Genomic DNA, 18,048 nt, shown 5'->3' on the forward strand with positions numbered 1-18,048 from the left:
TTAACTTTGATGGCAGACATCCATCCTTGATCTAGTATAAAATTGAGCTTTTGATAAGGATCCAATCAGGGTGCGGTTATTTTCAATCCATACAGGGGATTGAAACCCGCTCGGGGCTTGTTCAGTTATATATTTTCAATCCATATGGATTGGAGGGATTGATACGGATTGAAAGAGATTTTGACTTAATAGGAATTAAAACCCCTCAATTTATATGGATTGGGGTTGAACCGAAACCCTCAGAGGATTGATATGGATTAGGAGAGATTTTAACTTACTAGGGATTGAAACTCGCTCGATACATATGAATTGTGGTAGAACCGAACATAGCCTTCCTGGTACCAATTCTTTTCATCAAAGTATCTATGAGAAAAGAATTCTCCAACATTTGATCGGAATAGAGTAATTCACTAGTATGGCTAGCTAGTTAACCAGTGCTAATGGTAGGTAACTTGCTACGCTGGCATCGTCTGGCTGCGGCGTCACACGAGATGGCCTTGCCAGCTACAAAGCTTCCATCATTAGATGGTTTGGCGAAGAAATGGAGGCAATTTCGCGCCTGATGCTAAATTCAGATTTCAGAGACGGACTCGTAGCATCTCCAGTTGTCTGATGCTAAATTCAGATTTCAGCGACAGGGTTGTCGACAACTCCGTGCAGCAGAGAGAACAAATCTCCCCCCGATTTCCTTGTGATATCACCTGCACTGCAAGTCTGCGACTCTTGTTAAGGTCAAATTTCAGAGACGGGCGCATGCTTTAGTCCGTTACTACCTTTCTGGTACAGCACTACACACCAAATAGGTCTGGAGTTCTGATGCTGCAATGCAGATTTATTTGTCGTACTTAGCAAATTTACATGACGAAGTTCGTCAATACTTTCTGAACCAAATGCTCCCCGTACACAACCTTTTCGTACTTAGCAGCACCGCCGGTTTTCTCCCGGCAGAACTCAACAGGCTCTACTGCAGCATCGAAGTTGGACTGCACCATGGGTTTCAAGTAGAGGAAAAATGAGTATGCCAGTGACAAAGTTGATATGAACGCAAGCAGGCTTGTGTGTGTGTGTATGTGTGTGCGTGAGAAAGAGATTACATAGAGAGAGAGAGCACCCACGCACCTCGTAGAAGAATGCAACAGATACACGGTAATGCTGGGAATTGTTGACAACTCTGTGAAGGGTGGGCTGATATATTCCATTTGTCCAAACCTGAACCCAGAAGGATTACATATAAGAAGCCTGATGTTGTGGAACAATCAGATGCAAGTGAACGTGCAAAGAAGCCAGGAAAAAAAAAACCTTCAGCATGTCACCGATGTTACAAACAAAGGTTCCGGGAATCGGCGTTGCATATATCCACTCACCAGAACGATTTTGCACCTGATAGTACATAGAAAAAAATTACAGAGTTTTTTTGTGGGTTTTACCAAGTTAAGATCTTTTTTTCAAAAGGACGGCAAGAGGATTGCCGAATATATTTAAAGAAGGAGAATAACCAAATACAGGGACTACTGGCCAACAAAGTTCCAACTACAACCATTACAAAAAAAAAGAAGAGAGAGAAAGAAAGAAAAAACAAAAAAAAACCCTAAGAAACCACAACTAGAGAACTCTCTGATCAAAAGATAGAGAAAGCCGCACTGTATTGTAAGACATCCTCCTTAATTTGATGGGCGACGACAAGTTGATCATTCCCGGAATTTTGAAAAATTCTCCTATTTCTTTCTTTCCATATATTCCACCAAAAATAGACCGCTAGCCCGTCAAATAACCTTCGTCTTGGTTTATCAATTCTGAGTCTACATCTTCTCCACCAAGTATGTATCTGGCCATCTTGGTTTAGGTTTGCTAAAGAGTTGAGATTGGTCCAATGTAACAAAGTCCACCAAATGCTTTTTGAGTAACTACAATCTTTGCACAGATGACTCGGAGTTTCTGGATCTATGTGACAAAGAGGACAAATAGGGTTGTGATCCCATCCCCTCTTCTGCAAATTGTTAGCTGTGAGGATCTTTTCATGCAGGAGCGTCACGCGAAAAAATGACATTTAGGCTCCGCTTTTGCCTTCCATATTGCTTCAATTTTAATTCTAGACATGCTTCCATTAAACTGAGCTTGGTAGGCGCTACGGGTAGAGTATTCGCCATTGGCAGTCCAGCGCCATAATATTTGATCTTCATTTGCAACGTCTCTTTCAACGTCATTGATGGCTTCCCAAAGTGCCATCAATTCTTGAATTTCAGTACCTTCCTGAATCGGCCAGATATTGGATATCCATCTATTATCCTCTAGTCCCCTATTGACCGTGATATTCTTATGTCTCGTTTTTTTGAAAAGAGATGGTGCAATGTGATGAGGTGCCCTCCCAGAGATCCAATTGGATTTCCAAAACAATGCCTTATTGCCATTACCCACTGTGACCACCGTAGAGGCGTGAAATAAGTCCTGATCAGTTTTATCACAGGGAATGTCCAGACCCACCTAGGCTCTGTCCTCATTTTTCCAGCTGTACCACATCCAACACAAACGTAGTGCCCGTGCGAAGCGTTCTAAATCTAAGATCCCAAGGCCTCCCAGAGACTTGGGCCTCGTTGTGACTTGCCATTTGATTAGACAATGACCACCACTCGAATTTTCTGGGCCATCACCCTTCCAAAGAAAACTTCGCAGGATACGATCAATCCTCTGAATGACCCATTTTTGCGGTGGGAACACTGTTAAGTGGTAGATAGGTTGAGATGATAGAACATTCTTTACTAGGGTTTCTCTACCAGCTTTTGATAGGAGCTTGCCCTTCCAACCGGCTAGTCTAGCACCAATCTTATCAATTAGAGGCTGCACCTCAATCCGTCGAAGTTTTCTAGTGTGTAAAGGTAGACCCAAGTATTTTTCCAGGGAAGGTCGAGATCCTCCCGGGAAAAAGATGAATGAGTGAGCTGACCGTGGCAGATTGACAACGAATTGGAAAGATTTCCGTTTTTGCTAGGTTAAACTTGAGGCCTGAGAAATTAGTGAAAATTGACAAGAGTTGTCGTAAATTTTGCAGCTCCGTATGGCCCAGATCGGCGAAAATTCCAGCATCATCAGCATAAAGCGAGCAACGCAAACAAGCTGATTTGGGTAGCACCGGCTTTAAAAAACCTAGTCTTGTTGCTTGCTCAATCATTTTTTGAAGGGGATCAATGGCCAAGATGAATAACATAGGCGAAAGCGGATCGCCTTGCCGCAGCCCTCGAGCATGTTTAAACTTATTGCTTGGACGACCGTTGACTAGAACTCTAGAGTCTAGACGATGATGTAGCCAAGATGGCCGCAACCCAATCCCTCCACTTTTGGCCAAAACCCAGGGCCTTCAAGACATCTAGAAGGTAAGGCCAGCTCAAAGAGTCAAAAGCTTTCGATATATCCAATTTAATAAAAAGAGTTGCCTTTTTGTTCTTGTGGAGACTACGAATAACATTTTGCACGTAAAGGAAATTGTCATGAATGCAGCGTTTCTTTATGAAAGCATTTTGTGAGGTGGATACGAGCTTATCAAGCATTGGGGCCAGACGGTCAGCCAACACCTTAGTAATAATTTTAGCCAGACTGTTGATCAGACTGATTGGCCGAAACTCACTGAACTCTGTAGCTCCCTCTTTCTTTGGAAGCAGAACAATGTGCGCCTCATTTGCGAGATGTAACTTTGAGGTTTTATGATTATGGAAATCTTGTAATGCCTTAATCAAGTCGACCTTGATAATTTCCCAACAGTTTTTGTAGAAGATCCCAATGAAGCCATCAGGGCCTGGGGAGCGGCTCGCTGGTAAAGCCTTAATTAAGTCAGTGATCTCTTGGTCAGTGAATGGGGCTTCCAAATGTGAAAGGTAATAGGGTATGTAGTCGAGGGTTGACCAGTTAAAAGCCATGGTCCTAACAGAGCTCTCCCCCAGAACATGCTGGAAATGTGAGAATGCTGCCTCTTCTTTTTCTTTTTGAGTGAATGTCATTCTTGAGCTAGTGTTGATGTTCCTGATATAATTTTTTTACGTCTGACCGTAGCATGTATTTGGAAGAAAGAGGTGTTTGTGTCCCCTTGGCGAATCCACGAGAGTCTGGAATGTTGCTTGGCCCTGGCTTTTTGGATGACTGCTAATCCAAGGGCTTTTGCTTTAAGATAGTGGCGGAACTCTAGTTCCTCCCCTGAGAGTTGTCTGTCTTCTTGTGCCCGCTCAAGATGTAGCAGAGTTACTTGCACCATTGCCAACTGCAGCGGGATGTTACCTATATTTTGCCTCCGCCAAATCTTAAGTGCCTTAGTCGTCCGACGCGTTTTGACATGGAAACGTAGAATGGCGTCGTCTGAATGAACTGGTTGGTCCCAAGTGCTTCGCACTATTTCCTTGAAGCCGGGCATGGAGGTCCAATATGATTCAAAACGAAAACCCTTGTAGAAATCCAAGGTAACATCCCCCTTAGGAGCAAAGGGGCATGATCTGAAGTCATGGACGCCAAAGCCTGGAGATCGGAATTGGGGAAAAGGTCCTGCCATTCTGTAGAGCAGAATACATGGTCGATGCGAGACATAGTAGGCGTGTCCTGTTCATTTGACCAAGTGTATTGACGACCCCTCATTGTTCCACTAATTGCAAGCCATCTATTACTCGTTTGAAACGGTTCATCATTTGAATATTAACTCTTGTGTTGTTTTTGTCGCTCATACGGTAAATCAAATTGAAGTCACCTAGGAGGAGCCATTTCGGGTGTATGATCTATTTAAGATGGGTGATCTCATTGAGAAAGAGAATCTTGTCCTGATCCGACTGTGGCCCATAGACCCCTATAATGGACCAATCTGTGCCATCAGCCAGTAATGTAATAGTAGCAGAGACTATGTGATCAGTGGTATGCGGGGAGTGGAGTTGGAAAAAACGATCATGGGCTGCCAGCAAAATGCCCCCAGAGGTCCCAGTGGCCGGTAGCGCCACTGATTGGGCAGCAAGACTCGGCCCCAAAATTTGACAAAGCAGTGTAGTAGTCCAATTAGCGATCTTAGTTTCTTGCAGACAAACAATTGTTGCACCAGATGAGAAAATCATATTGCGTACACTAGCCCGCTTGGCAGCGTCATTTAGACCTCTCACATTCCAGCATAGCACATTACAATTTGATTGTGACATTAAAGAAAAATTGACTACTAGATAATCGTTGCAACATCAACAAGGCCAAATAGACTGACTCAATTCCCATGAGGCTGGCCGCAGAAGACCAAGTACAAAGCCAGGGGCAGAAACAAGACAACAAGGGTGGGAGAAACTGATTTTGCTCCCCCATAGCTGACACCTTACTACGTTCCACACACTTGTAGGAAGGCCTGATTTTTGAACCACCAAAAGGGAACAGACCCTGACACACTACCATTGTCAACACTCCAGCAAACGGTAACATGGATAAAAACAGGATGACGACCCTAAAGAGCCAGCTCCACCATTAGACCAGCGCAGTTGGGCATGCCAGAACAGCCGGCGCGACTTTGGAGCCCCTGACCTTCTTCTTCAACTGCTTCCCATTTTCCAGCAAGGTCTTGATGGCCTTAATCTTTCCTTTGGACAGTGGTTGATCAAAATGCTGCACAAGCTGTTGGACCAAATCATTATGTGAGTCAACAACGTTAGGGGCCAAATCTTTTAACTTATGAGCAAGCAGTTCTTGGGCAATCTGAATCGCCCCTTTACCGTCTCGTCTTTTTGCTTTGTTTGCTAGTCGTGTACTATGGCGTGTTACAGCGTAGGCAGATGTTTTATTTGGAATTTGTGTGGAGGTGGAAGGTCCAGAAAATGGAACTGTTTTTGTCAGCTGATCTTGGAGGGGTGTGGTTGGTTCTGAGACTGATCCCAAAATATGCAAAGGACTGTACCCATTTGTTTCATGTACATGAGGTTGTGGTAAGGCTGGTTCAACAACAATATCAGAGGGTATATGGTTCAAGCTGTCTGTAGGGATATGATGGGGAGCAGAGTGATTGCTTTCTTGAGAAAACAGGTTCAGACCAGTTCTATAAGGGTTTGTGTGAGGTGTTTGTGCAATTAGGGGAGGGGAAACTGGTCTTGTTATCGAACTGATGAAATCCACTAGGCATGGAGAAGGTTGTACCTCAGAAGGAAGCAAAGATGGTTCAGGAACAGCAGTGTTGGTCCTCTTGTCAGAGCCATCCACTTCCATCATGGTTGGGGGGGACGCCGCGCTCCCCTCCCGAGCCACAGAATTCTGCAGCTCCCAGCACATCACCGAAGAGTTGTGCCCCCCTACAACACCAGAAGAGAGAAGTGCTTCATCCAACATTGGGTCATGAAAAGCACAAGAGACAGTACTAGGGGTGTTAGAAATAAAAACAGAGGGCCCCCTCAGGTCTCCTGTGTTTGCCGCACCTAGAACAGTTGCGATGGGGGAGGCAAAAGAGACGTTCTTGCCGATGCTTGAAGACTTTAACGAGTACGTGCCCATGTGCTGCGGTTTTACCGCAGCCACCTGGTTGGAAAGCCAAGAGCCATGTCCCCAAGAATTTTGGGAAAGATCGCGGCTGCGATAGGAGGAACTGCCCCTAAAAAGATGCTTGTTGTTGTTGGAGTAGCAGTCATCAACAGCCCCCCGACAATGAGAGCCTCTCCCATCCCACCAAGACCTGCTCCGAAGATGGCGACCTCCACGGCCCGGATCCTCCCTATCCTCATCCCTCCGGTGGTATCTTCCCTTCCTCCCTGCATCCTGGTAAACAACCTTCTCTCTTTTCTCTCCCAAAGAATCAGGAACCCCATAATTCCACTCGAACTCGCGCCGCCTTTTGCGATCCTGAATGTTACGCCCTTCAATGAAAGATAGGTCCTCCACAACATCAACGTGAATTAGCAGCTTATATGAAAGACCAAACTTAAGCCCCGTAGGCGCTGAGTGGTGCACTTGGAAATCAGACGAAGGGAATTCATCTGGGTCAGTAATGGTTAGCCACACTTCCTTAGCAATACCACTTGGGTTGATACTCCAAGCCCACACGTCATAAGTCCTAGTGCGCTCCTGACGACAGGTGTGCCCGTCTACATAATGGATTGAGCAAAGCTTTCCAATAACTTGGGACACGACGACTCCTTCCAAGCATGAATAGGCACACCCTCAATGCGAAGGCGCACCCTAAACTCCCAACGAGCCAGCGATCCATACCTTTGCTCAGTCCACGCTTCGAAGTTGAAGGTGCGGCCCCTATGCGGAATGGCCCCCTGACGAACCACCCTCTGCCGATCTCTAGAATCTGAGAAAATTATCAAGTACTACTTCGGGTGATGCTTCAAGACCTGCAGCCTCTCCTTGTGAATGCCTAACTGATCCCAGAGAGTCGCCTCCACATGGAGCGGAGAGGTGCCATGGCTATTGCCATTAAGCTGACACACCCTGCCCGCCCCACCAGGGAGTCGCGACTATGCTTGATGTCGCCGGATGCTGAAACTGCACAGGTCTCCAGATCTGGACGTGCCCTCGGGTCCCCAGGGTAAGCCATGGGCGGCGACCACCCCGTGAGCGCACGAAGGTAGGAGGTGGGGTTGAGCTTGCTTGACGGCCGTGGGTGGGGAGGTACTGGCCTTGGCTAAAAGGAGCATGAAGAATTGAGAGGAGAGGATGTCCTTTTAAGCTTGGGGCAGAGAGGAGCTCTATGCTCATCTCCAAAGCAGCGCCAGCATCTTGTTCGGTTGGTGCACACCGCCACTCTATGGTCTTGGGCAAAACAATTAAGACACCTCCCATCTGCATGCCTGATGAATTTCCTTCTTCTCTCCTCTCTGTCGGCCGATTGGAGCTGGCTTGAATACTGATTTGATGTCCTTTGCCTACGCCACCAGTAGGGAAGGCAGACTACCTCCCAGCCATGAGTTAAATCCTCCCCAGCCTAGGTAGCAGTAGCAAAACGCGCATCGGAGAGATCTGGTTGCTTCTGGTTTTGATTCGCTGGAGAAGATCTCGCTGACAGCATGGTTGGTGAGCTTGAATGCCCTTCACTTGCCTTTCCTCTCCCCTTCTCATGCTTGCTGAATCTCGATGTGCGGGCTTCCGCCGCGGCATTGAAGATGGGCTCCGAAAATGCTGGTACGTCGTGGTGGCCATCTTCAGGTTGGGAGACTTGAAGGCTGAGGTCTACTGGGGACAGACGCGCCACCGCCGAAGACGGCGCTTGCAAGGACGAAAACAGTACCCCTGCCGCTGACGCTGGCGAGCCGCCCGAGAGGCTACCCAGACCCCCCGCCGCGGATCCACGAGATCCCGCGGCAGGCCGAGGAGTAACCACGCTCCCCTGCGAGCGACCGCCATTAAGAACGCCGATAGACCCATCGCACGGAGAATCTGGAGCAAGGGTAGCCGGATCCGAGAGGCAGGGTGAAGGATTCGCGGAGATGCGGCGGAAAACCTGATGGATTTTGGGTGGCCGGAATAGCTGCGGAGGGGGCGATGGGGGGAGGCGACATCTCGCTCCCCCCCCCCCCCCCAAGTTAAGATCTAATTCCTGGAATAGGAAGATAGGATGCCAGAGGCTCCCACATAGTGGCGTCTCGGACTCAGTGATAGACAGCTCTCACCAGTCACCACTGCAAGCCTGCCCTCCAATAGAAAGATAGGATGCATAAAACAAGATGCAGATCACCGTGAGAAGTATAGTAGCATCTCAAGAATATCAAATCAACTAATCAAGCTATCATCTTGGGTACTAATTTTGTCCTCTTATTAGCAGAACAGAAGAAACTCGACAGACAGTTTAAGAACTGGTGCATAGGAGGCATAAAGAGTAACACATGCGGTGTGATGAATACAAACAAGATATGCATGAGATTGAAGAAACAAATACCTCAAGGGCACATATGTCATCATCCTGGTTAACCAGTGTTAGAAGTCCTGCATTTTAAACCAAATGGGGAAACGATCTCAGGATTTCGAGAATAGGGAGCCTCCACTAATCTTTGAAAATAATAAAAAATATCTAGAAAACATGTGGCTTCCTTAATAGACAGGTAGGCAACAAAACCATGGTATTGTATTAACGGGGTAATAGTAGCATATATTGACCAGAAGTTACCGTCATCCACAGTTTCACATATGGAATTTTTTTTTCTCAATAGAAATTCTTTGGAGAGATCTACTAACCATAATCTGTATGAGCTCCACTGGATTTGGCATATAATGCATGGAACACAAAAGAAAAGCAGTGAGAGCAAGTAAACATAATTGTCAGGACAAACTACAAAATAGCAATGGCTGATATTTACTGATTACCAGCCAGTATCAGTGCGCTGCTCTTCTGGAATATCTACGGGATAACCAATCAACCTTAACACCCAGAAAGGATCTCCAGCTGTATCCCCTTCAAAAGCATCAATTGCCCCTCCCAAAGCCAAGGCTATACCTCGCATTATCTTTCTTGAAATGTCTGTAATGAAAAATGGCATAATGAACACAATTAACCATGAACAAAGATTAATGTTTAGAGTAGGCTACGAAGTGGACCTCTACATAATTTGATATAATTTTCCAGCAGTACTTCAAAATTTGATGGGTATTTTGGCCTGTATGAAAGGCAAGTGATTAGTTCTTTCAGTAGAAACAACATATCTTTTTAGACTTTAGAAGTAATATGAATTTAGTAGCCGCTTATTGCACAATAAAATCATCTAATGATATTTGATACAGCTAATCAGCTATTGTTTCAGTACTAATCTGATGAATGGTGAAAAAAAATCTGCTTGACATATGGAAGGTAAAAAAAAAACTCGAACGCTAGGGGAAAGACCGCCCCCACGGTACTATATTAAGAAGCTCAATCGAAACCCCGACAGAGAAAGGTCATGAAAGCTGCCCCCTGCAACATGACTACATAAGGGTCCTGTTGGGGTGAAGGCGAAGACGCTACCTTTCGCTTGATGCCTTCGTTGCCTCGTTACACCAACGAAGACCATGCCTGAGCGAGCCGAGAGCGCCGGTCGGATGATGACCGGCGCGGTTGCCCTTCGTCCTCTTCATTGCAAGACGAAGGCAGGACTTCGACGAAGTCTGCTAGTCCCACGTCCTCATCGCGCCCGGAGGCCCATGTGGGATTCGGCCCACTGTAACGGGCCCCGCGCGGATAAGCGTGTTACGGGCCTCATCTGTAATAGCTTTTTCCGTAATGACGGTCTGTAACCTCCCCTTGTGGGAATATTCTGAGGATAGTCCGAGTACCCGAGGGCATAAACGTCCTTGCCAGAGGACGGGGGACACTCGGGTACCTATAAATACCCCCGTACTGTGCCCTTGAGAGGGCAGATTAACAGAGCTATTGCCATTTCTCGTTGAACTCTGCAAACGCTCTCTCCACTCTCCCGTTGGATCAACTTGCCCAGAAGGCAAGTACCAACAGGTCCACCTAGATCTTTTACTCGTGCTTTGAGCCCCCCAACCCCTACACGAGGATCCCTCCCCATAGGTCAGTCGATCTCGTGTGCACACAACCAGTAGAACCAGCGAGTGACCTTTTTAACCTCGGCCTGAAATTCGCTCCCAGTGGGTTCGAACTCAGGACCTAAGGAGTGCTACTCAGACCACCTAACCAACTCAGCTAGAGGCCCTTTCGCACATATGGAAGGTAGCATGTCAATGCTTACTAAGTTACCTGGTAAGGCATGTTTGCACTTAGTTCTGTTGGGAATAGAATTGGTTGGATGGATGTATTGCATTGAGCCACTGGGCAATTTATATAGAGTACAAGACATGGAAGGCAAGGTAACCCACGAATACATATGGCAGTTTATGATACACAATATCTAAACTACGAAATATACTTTAACACATATAACAACATAGAATACATAATATCTAAACTACCAAATATACTCTAACATCCCCTCATAGTCATAGCGGGCGCTTGCAGACGATTAGACTAGAAGAGGGGCCAAAGGCTATAACATCTCATCACACTCGTAGCAACGTTAAGTCGCAATGCAAATGCTATGAATAGAGTAGAAACCAATAAGGAGCTAATGCGGATGATAGCCCTTTGTGTCGATGTCGGCGTAAGGGCGCAATAATAATTGTTGAAGTTGTGCGGAAGATAGCTAAGGTCGATGGTAGTTGTGGTTGGGTTGCTGTGTTGTTGGAGCTGCAAGCACGCAAGAGACGCCATGGTGATGATGGAGACGTGTTGAGTCAGTTGTCGTGAAGGCGGGGGGCAATGTTGAGGTCGACGCAGTCGGAGCCATTGTAGAGAAAAGGCAACGATGCAATCGAGGGGGGAGGAGGGTCAATGCCAAAGTTGATGCAGTCAAATCGCCTAAACTGAGGTGTGGGTTGGGTTTGCCAAACCCAGCAACGCGTCGGGGATGAATGAACGCACCTGTGTTGCCAATACCGACGTATGTACGAGGTAGAGGACCCCAACCATATATCAATGTCTAAGGGACCTGCAGGGAAGGTCTTGGCGGCGATTGCGATATGCAGAAAGGCGGGATAGAAGTGCCGACCACAGCATGCAATTGTCGGAGTAGACAAAGTAGGTGGGGACGAGGCAATGACGCTAATGATGTGGTTGTGCTGGACGAAGAAGTAGTGCGGGAGCCGACACATCAAACACGAAGGTGAGCCTCATGAGTGAGCTATCCAGACACAGGAAGTCGTATCAGAGGTGGATGATCAACGGTAGGTAGCCGCTCCAAGTTGACAACAAAGACCTGATCAGCTGGACGAAGACCTTGTGGGGACGGATGGTGTAGCAAAGATAGCGCACCACAGTCATCGACGCTCAGAGAACGGTGATGTAGATGCAATGAGGAAGCAGGCATACGGGCGACGGTGTTGTGGCCTACCAAGGCGATGCAATAGCAGCTCTATTGCTCGGCTCAAATGCGTAGCGTACTTAGAGTAGTGTGTGAGGTCGCTAGACGATGGACGATTCAACTTCAACCCCAATCCACGATAGGGCAAACCAAAAAGACACAACAGCAAAGGATGGGGTGTACCTAGCAAGGAAGCACCTAGTCGGTGGTAGTCCGACACGATCTGGTGGAGCCCCCGACGATGGTGTGACTTGACACGACTCGTCCTAGGCGGCAACATGAGCTGCCGGAGTCAGACGAGGAGTCTTTGAATTCTATCAGCAACTCCCAACTGGCATCAGAACTGGAACGCGCAGTCCATTTGACTAGAAGCTCCCAGTTGCTGCTGTTGAGTCGGACTCGCAACACTTTTCTAGAACTGACAATACCCTACCGTTTTTAATGGGCGGCAAGGATGCCACATATGTAGGAGGCTCGCCCACGAACTTCTTCAAGGAAACCACATGGAAAACATTGTGAATGCGCGAGTTAGGTGGCAGCTCCATACGATACACCACAGTTCCAATGCGTTCCAGCACTCTGAAAGGCCCATATTACTTTGGAGCTAGCTTCCCCTTAGCTTTATCAGTGAGGGTGGTTGCGATGCGATGATGTAGGCGCAGCCACACCCAGGCACCCACCTAAAACTCCACATGGCAATGGTGTGCATCATAGTTTCCCTTCATAACTTCCTGGGCGTGCAGCAACCTCTCCTTTATCTCTGCACAGAAGGAATCTCGTTCCACCAGTTGAGTGTCCATAGCGGCTAGACTCGGCTCGGCTCGACTCGCTCCTTCGACGAGCTCCAAAAACAGGCTTGGCTCGGCTCGCCCGAGGCTCGCAAGCCGCTCCGAGCTCGAGCAGGCTCACGGGCCTCGAGCTTTTTTTCTAGCCCTACTTGAGATGATATCGAGAGAATTTCTCGGGACAGTTAAAGCACAACCCTTCTTCGCGACGACGGGCCATCTCTTTTGGTGTGAGCCAGGACAGTCGCGTCCCTAGTGGAGCACGTGGCTTGGCCGGTGCTCCGGGTGTTGTTGTCGTGGTTGGTCGTGCTGTTGGGGTCGCCTTGTTGCTCCTGTTCCGGTTGGAGGAGCGGTGTTGATGACGTGTTGTAGGATCCCGCCACTGTAGCACGTCGTTCATAGGCACGAGCCAACCCCACGGTGTCCTCCAAAGTGTCTGGTTGTTGCAACTCAACATCGGTCTTCAATGGTTAGCCCATGCCTGCGGTGAAGATGGCGATCTAGTGCTACTCCGTGAGGGTGTCGCAGAGGGACAAGTGCGCGAGGAAAGCCTCCGTGTAGTCAGCGACGAACCCTTGCAGACGAAGGTGGCACAGCTCGCCCAGGGGGTTGCTGCGAGTTGGCGGGCCAAATCGTTGGTTGGCCAGTTGGGAGAAACATGGCCAGGTTGGGATTCCCTGGTTGTGTTCCAACCTGTAGTACCACTGTTGGGCTACGCCCTGCATGTAGATGGCTGCCAGGAGAACCTTTTCGTTGTCCAGGGTTGCGGCTGTCTGGAAGAATTGGTTACAGCAATCCAACCACAAGAGGGGATCCTCGGTGTCGTCATACTTGGGGAAGTGCAGCTGGTGGGCAACCACGATGAGGAGAGCGTTGGCCATGCCCCTAGCTTGGGACGACTCGGTCCTTAATGTGGGATACTGGAGGTTGTTCGCCAGAATGCTGGATCTCCCCATCGCGTCCATCTGCTGGGACTAGACGTTGTTGATGGCGATGAGGAGCCTTCCTTGATCAAGCTTGAGCGAAGACACCTCGCTGTTCAGGGCAACTAGATTATCCTCCTGGGCCACCATGCGCTTCTGCAAGTCTGTGGTGGAGGCAAGGATCTCTTCCAGCATTCTCTTGGCGTCGGTCATGCTGAAAGAGTCTGACATGGTGAATGGTGGATGGCACAGGGGAGGGTAGGGGGGATTTGCAAGCGCAAGATAGCTAGCTTTGGTACCAAGATGTTGGGGAAACTGGGACTTTTTATTGGAAAACTGGAAAAGGGTTACAAAGGGGGGAGGTAATCACCCGGCTACTCCTAGGAGCCAGGTAATTTTTCCTTCCGAAACCTTGACGCCTACCCTGCCTTTATAGATGCTAGGCAGTTTAACAAACCAGCAATAAACTAGTAGATTGATCTGCTACAAACAGATCGACCCATAAGACTAGCTAACTAACTGAAGACATAGACTCCATAAAACTAGCTAACTAACTGAAGAGATAAGCTCTATCCCTTAGAGGGAGTTATCTGCGCCGGGATGAGTGTCCACAACATTAACTTATATGGCAGTTTACGATACATAATATCTAAACCATCAAATTTACTCTAAAATTCACCATACATTGGACTATTTACACACAAAAAGAGGTACTTATAAACATGTTTCATAACTTCCTATTTTCAATTTTTAATCCACGAGAACAAGCTATACTTGGACACACTTTCAAGAGATGCAAGCATTTGCAATGCTTGAAGATGTACCTTGAGAACAGAGATGAAGTTGGAATTTGGAAACATACATACCATAAGTTAGATCCTTCCATTGGTTTAGCGAGATCTCCATATTTGCCAGGTCTAATAGGAGTATAACACTGCCATATTGGTTCTCGGGTTTTAGCTCTGAACAGTTCAAAGCACAACATGCAAACAAAGAGACAAAGTAAACTTACATCGATTGCTTCATGCATATCAGGCTTACCCTTGGTAATATTTTCCCCTATCCTTTGATACCCTCTGAAAATAAACAGTCAGAAATTTCCAAAAGAACAAATAATAGAAAAAAATAACAGAGCATGTTTAAGCAACCTCACCTATATCCACTTTGAGGTGTCATCTTAATTTTTAATTTTTCCTCATAAGGAAGCTGAAAGAATTCACGGGTTACATTCCTGACTTCCCTCATCAGTGACTCATCAATACCATGGCCTTTCTGTTAACATCATACATGCAGCATTTTCCTAGGTTAGCTTTTACAATAACAGAATGTTAGATTCAACTGTTTTCACTGAACAAAAAAAAACTGTACATATGAACCTATTGCGGGACATTGCTAATGCTACATATCCATTTTTATAGAAAATAATCTACATAAACATGCTTTGCTACTAAAAATTTCAATATGGGATGTTTGCTATCACAAAGTTGACGAGTCACTTTCCAATTTTTGTTTCAGTGTTGAAATACATCTGCATCATTATTCAAAATTAACCAACACAGTCACCAAGACCCCAACTGATGTGATTATCTTAGAGATTTGTGTTGAATTGATCATAAGCAGATAAATGTGAAAGATCCTAACTGGCTATGCGCTGTGAATGTGTGAAAGTGCAGAAGTAAGAAAGACCTGCTGTGCTGCACTCTCAAAGAAACAATAGTGCAATTCAGAGGGCTGTTCTGTGCCTTGATCAAGGGCAGGGATAGACGGCCATTGTTGACTAAAAGAAGCCCCACTAGTATACAGCAGCATGTGAAAAAGGTAGAGGACACTAGGGCTATCTCAATCTAGTAAAAGAAACACTACTCTAGCCACTTATCAGGCAGCTGCTGCAGCACTGGGAAGGGTTCCCACACCCAGCCTCCACTGAGTTCGTCAAGCCACAATGGCTAACTCGTCCAGTCCAGTGAAGGTATGAGCAGCACTGGTTTCACCCGTGTTTTCGCATCCTAGTTCTAGAGCCTGATGATACTGGAATCTAACAGTTTGAAGCAGGTTTGCTGCTATCAGAGAGTTTTGGTTACCACATAGAAGAATCCGGCCTCCTTGCAAGCATCATCCAGTAACCGGACAACCTGCAGTAAATCCTTATCGTTGGCCATGCTTGGATCATCAATCTTTTCGACAAGCGGGCCGATATCTGGCAGTGGTGGGAACAAACAAGTACGCTCGTTATAAAACCGAGAGATCGAAGCACAGAGAGAGGGCGAATAACAGAAGCTGTATCTACTGAAGCCAGAGTCAAATATATGAATCAAATCCTTGAGGAGTTGCGTCCCTTCGCTTGCAGAAGTTACTGGCACTGCGGCGGCGGCGGCAGGAGGCGAACAAGAAACGGGGGCAGCTGGCTCTCAAGCCTGAACCCACATGGAACGTGCAGCCCAAACGGGGATACCAAATTCTTGAGGTTGGGGATGGGAGGAAGGTGTTACAGCGCGATTGAGGTGGAAATGCGAGGAAAAGAAATTTGGATGTCTCAGGGCAGCGCAGAGCAGAATCTGATCAGGATACCTGAATCTGAATCTTTGAAGGGAGAAATCACATCCAGAGAGCAAATGGGATCAATTGAAGAATTAATTAAGGGAGACGTACCGATCAAGGGGATCGATTTGAAGTCGGAACCCATGGTGCCGACTGCAAAGAGGAAGAGAGATATTTGCGGATAAGCGACGACGCTGATCGTGGGAGTGAGCGGCGATGGATGGAACTCCTGGTTCAGCAGCGAGTGGGTGTGACGGCTTGTTCACGAACTGCCTCAATCAGTGTGGTTGTTTGTTGCCTTCTGCACTGCAGTTCTGCTTTTTGCATTCATGTCACTACTATGTGATATTATGTCACTCCGTGTCTATAATTTACTAGCTGGATGTCCGTGCGTTGCAACGGAAATATATAATACCAGTATACTACGATAACTTATATACAAAATTTGTGTTATATTGTTATGAGAAAATGTTTTATAATCAATTTGTGATCCTAGCCATACATAAATTTTGTTATTTTAATCTAGTTATTTCACCACTACATTGCAACCATCAGTATCATGCAGACTTCGATATATACCACGATTTGTATAGTCTCATCATTGGAGAGCACGAGCACGTTCCACACATGCCGGAAAAATTCCCTCGTACATCGTTAGTCATCAGACACGCACCACCATATGCTCTTGCTTAAACAAAAAGGTAAGTGTGTATGTGTTTGCGAAGAGAATTAAAGGCAGGCCGGCACAAAAGCTACCCTGACGGTGGCGAGGATGACGAATTGGTCACTGTTGTCGATCCTCCTCTGTGTCACCTCCGGCGCCAAGATGACGCCACAATCCTCGATATAGTAGTCGTCGAACGCATGCGACATGACGAGTACCGATGACTCTTGGTTGGGCTGTCAAACGAAGTGCACCCAGGGCTCATCAGCGAGGTAGTACCCCTGGCCGTTGCACCACCGAATGCGTTATTCCACTACATACATCATGTTCGAGGACACTCACACAACGTCAGCAACGTCCATCGTCCCAGCGCACAAGAATTCATGTCCGGCCAGTAGCGACTTACGTGGCAGGTTGGGCTTCAGGTGGACGATGAGCTGGACGGCGTGATGGCGTTGTCGTCGGATGCGGTGTCCAGAACAACCCGAGAGTCGTCAACGTTGGCGACAACCATGAGGCCCCCCTGCTTAACGATGGACAGCGCGGTGCAGCTGCTCTGGACCGCGTCCAAGCGGCGGCTTCGCGGGAGCTTGTCGTACACAGCGGCGCATGCGACCACGTAAGACTGCTTTTAGAGGTCGAACTGACAGTCGCTAAGCTTCTTCTCGTCATCGATGAGCGACGACAACGCGAATGCCTCCTGCTCATGGAGTTTGTTCGGGGTTTGAAGTAGGAAACATGGATTCATGCTTGGCATTGGTTTATGAAAATGACTCACAAGTCTGATCCATGGAAAAAAAATATTACGAAGAAAAAATTTCACACATGCAAAAAAGGGAATTTAAGTATAATGCATTATTCAAACAAAAGAAATAGCATGCAAAGCTCTTCTTTAAATAATATTACCTCCATCCAAAAATATAATTCAAGAATATCGGTGATACTTATCTACTACTACGCATTGTGCAATGGTAGTAAGTGAGCTTGGAGAGAGATGTAGTAGATGTGTTTCCTGTCATAGATGTAGACATAAACACATATAGGTGGGTGCTCGTGCGTTGCAACAGAAACATTTAATATCATGATAACTTATGAACAAATGTGTGTTATACTGTTATGTGAAAATGTTTCGTAATTAATTTGTGATCCTAGCCATACATAAATTTTGTTATTTCAATCTAACTATTTCATCACTACATTGCAACCAACAGTACCGTGCAGACTTCTATACATGATAGCTGAATGTCCGTGCGTTGTAACGAGAATATATAATACCAGTATACTACGATAACTTATATACAAAATATGTGTTATAC

General features: G+C 46.7%; 1 protein-coding gene across 7 annotated transcripts; it reads right to left on the reverse strand.

The window, feature by feature from the left end:
* Window positions 1-317: 317 nt before the first annotated feature.
* On the reverse strand, window positions 318-16,405 carry LOC100191246 (putative 2-oxoglutarate-dependent dioxygenase DIN11). Of its 7 annotated transcripts, none has more exons than XM_035967636.1 (12): window positions 16,180-16,405; window positions 15,612-15,727; window positions 14,684-14,802; window positions 14,543-14,606; window positions 14,397-14,464; window positions 9,523-9,581; window positions 9,292-9,445; window positions 9,163-9,182; window positions 8,867-8,913; window positions 1,365-1,380; window positions 1,120-1,209; window positions 318-983 (listed from the first exon to the last, which is right to left on the reverse strand). In XM_035967636.1, exons 1-12 carry the CDS (start codon window positions 16,211-16,213, stop codon window positions 952-954), a joined length of 819 nt encoding a protein of 272 aa, XP_035823529.1. In that variant the 5' UTR covers window positions 16,214-16,405; the 3' UTR covers window positions 318-951. The 7 variants fall into 7 exon arrangements, with proteins under 7 accessions (XP_035823529.1, XP_035823528.1, XP_035823527.1 ...); XM_035967635.1 differs by having other exon boundaries at window positions 1,300-1,380; window positions 15,612-16,110; window positions 16,180-16,375; XM_035967634.1 differs by having other exon boundaries at window positions 1,300-1,380; window positions 15,612-16,104; window positions 16,180-16,327.
* Between the last annotated feature and the right edge of the window lie 1,643 nt (window positions 16,406-18,048).

This window comes from Zea mays, chromosome 5, assembly GCF_902167145.1.
Source record: "Zea mays cultivar B73 chromosome 5, Zm-B73-REFERENCE-NAM-5.0, whole genome shotgun sequence".
NCBI lineage: Eukaryota > Viridiplantae > Streptophyta > Magnoliopsida > Poales > Poaceae > Zea > Zea mays.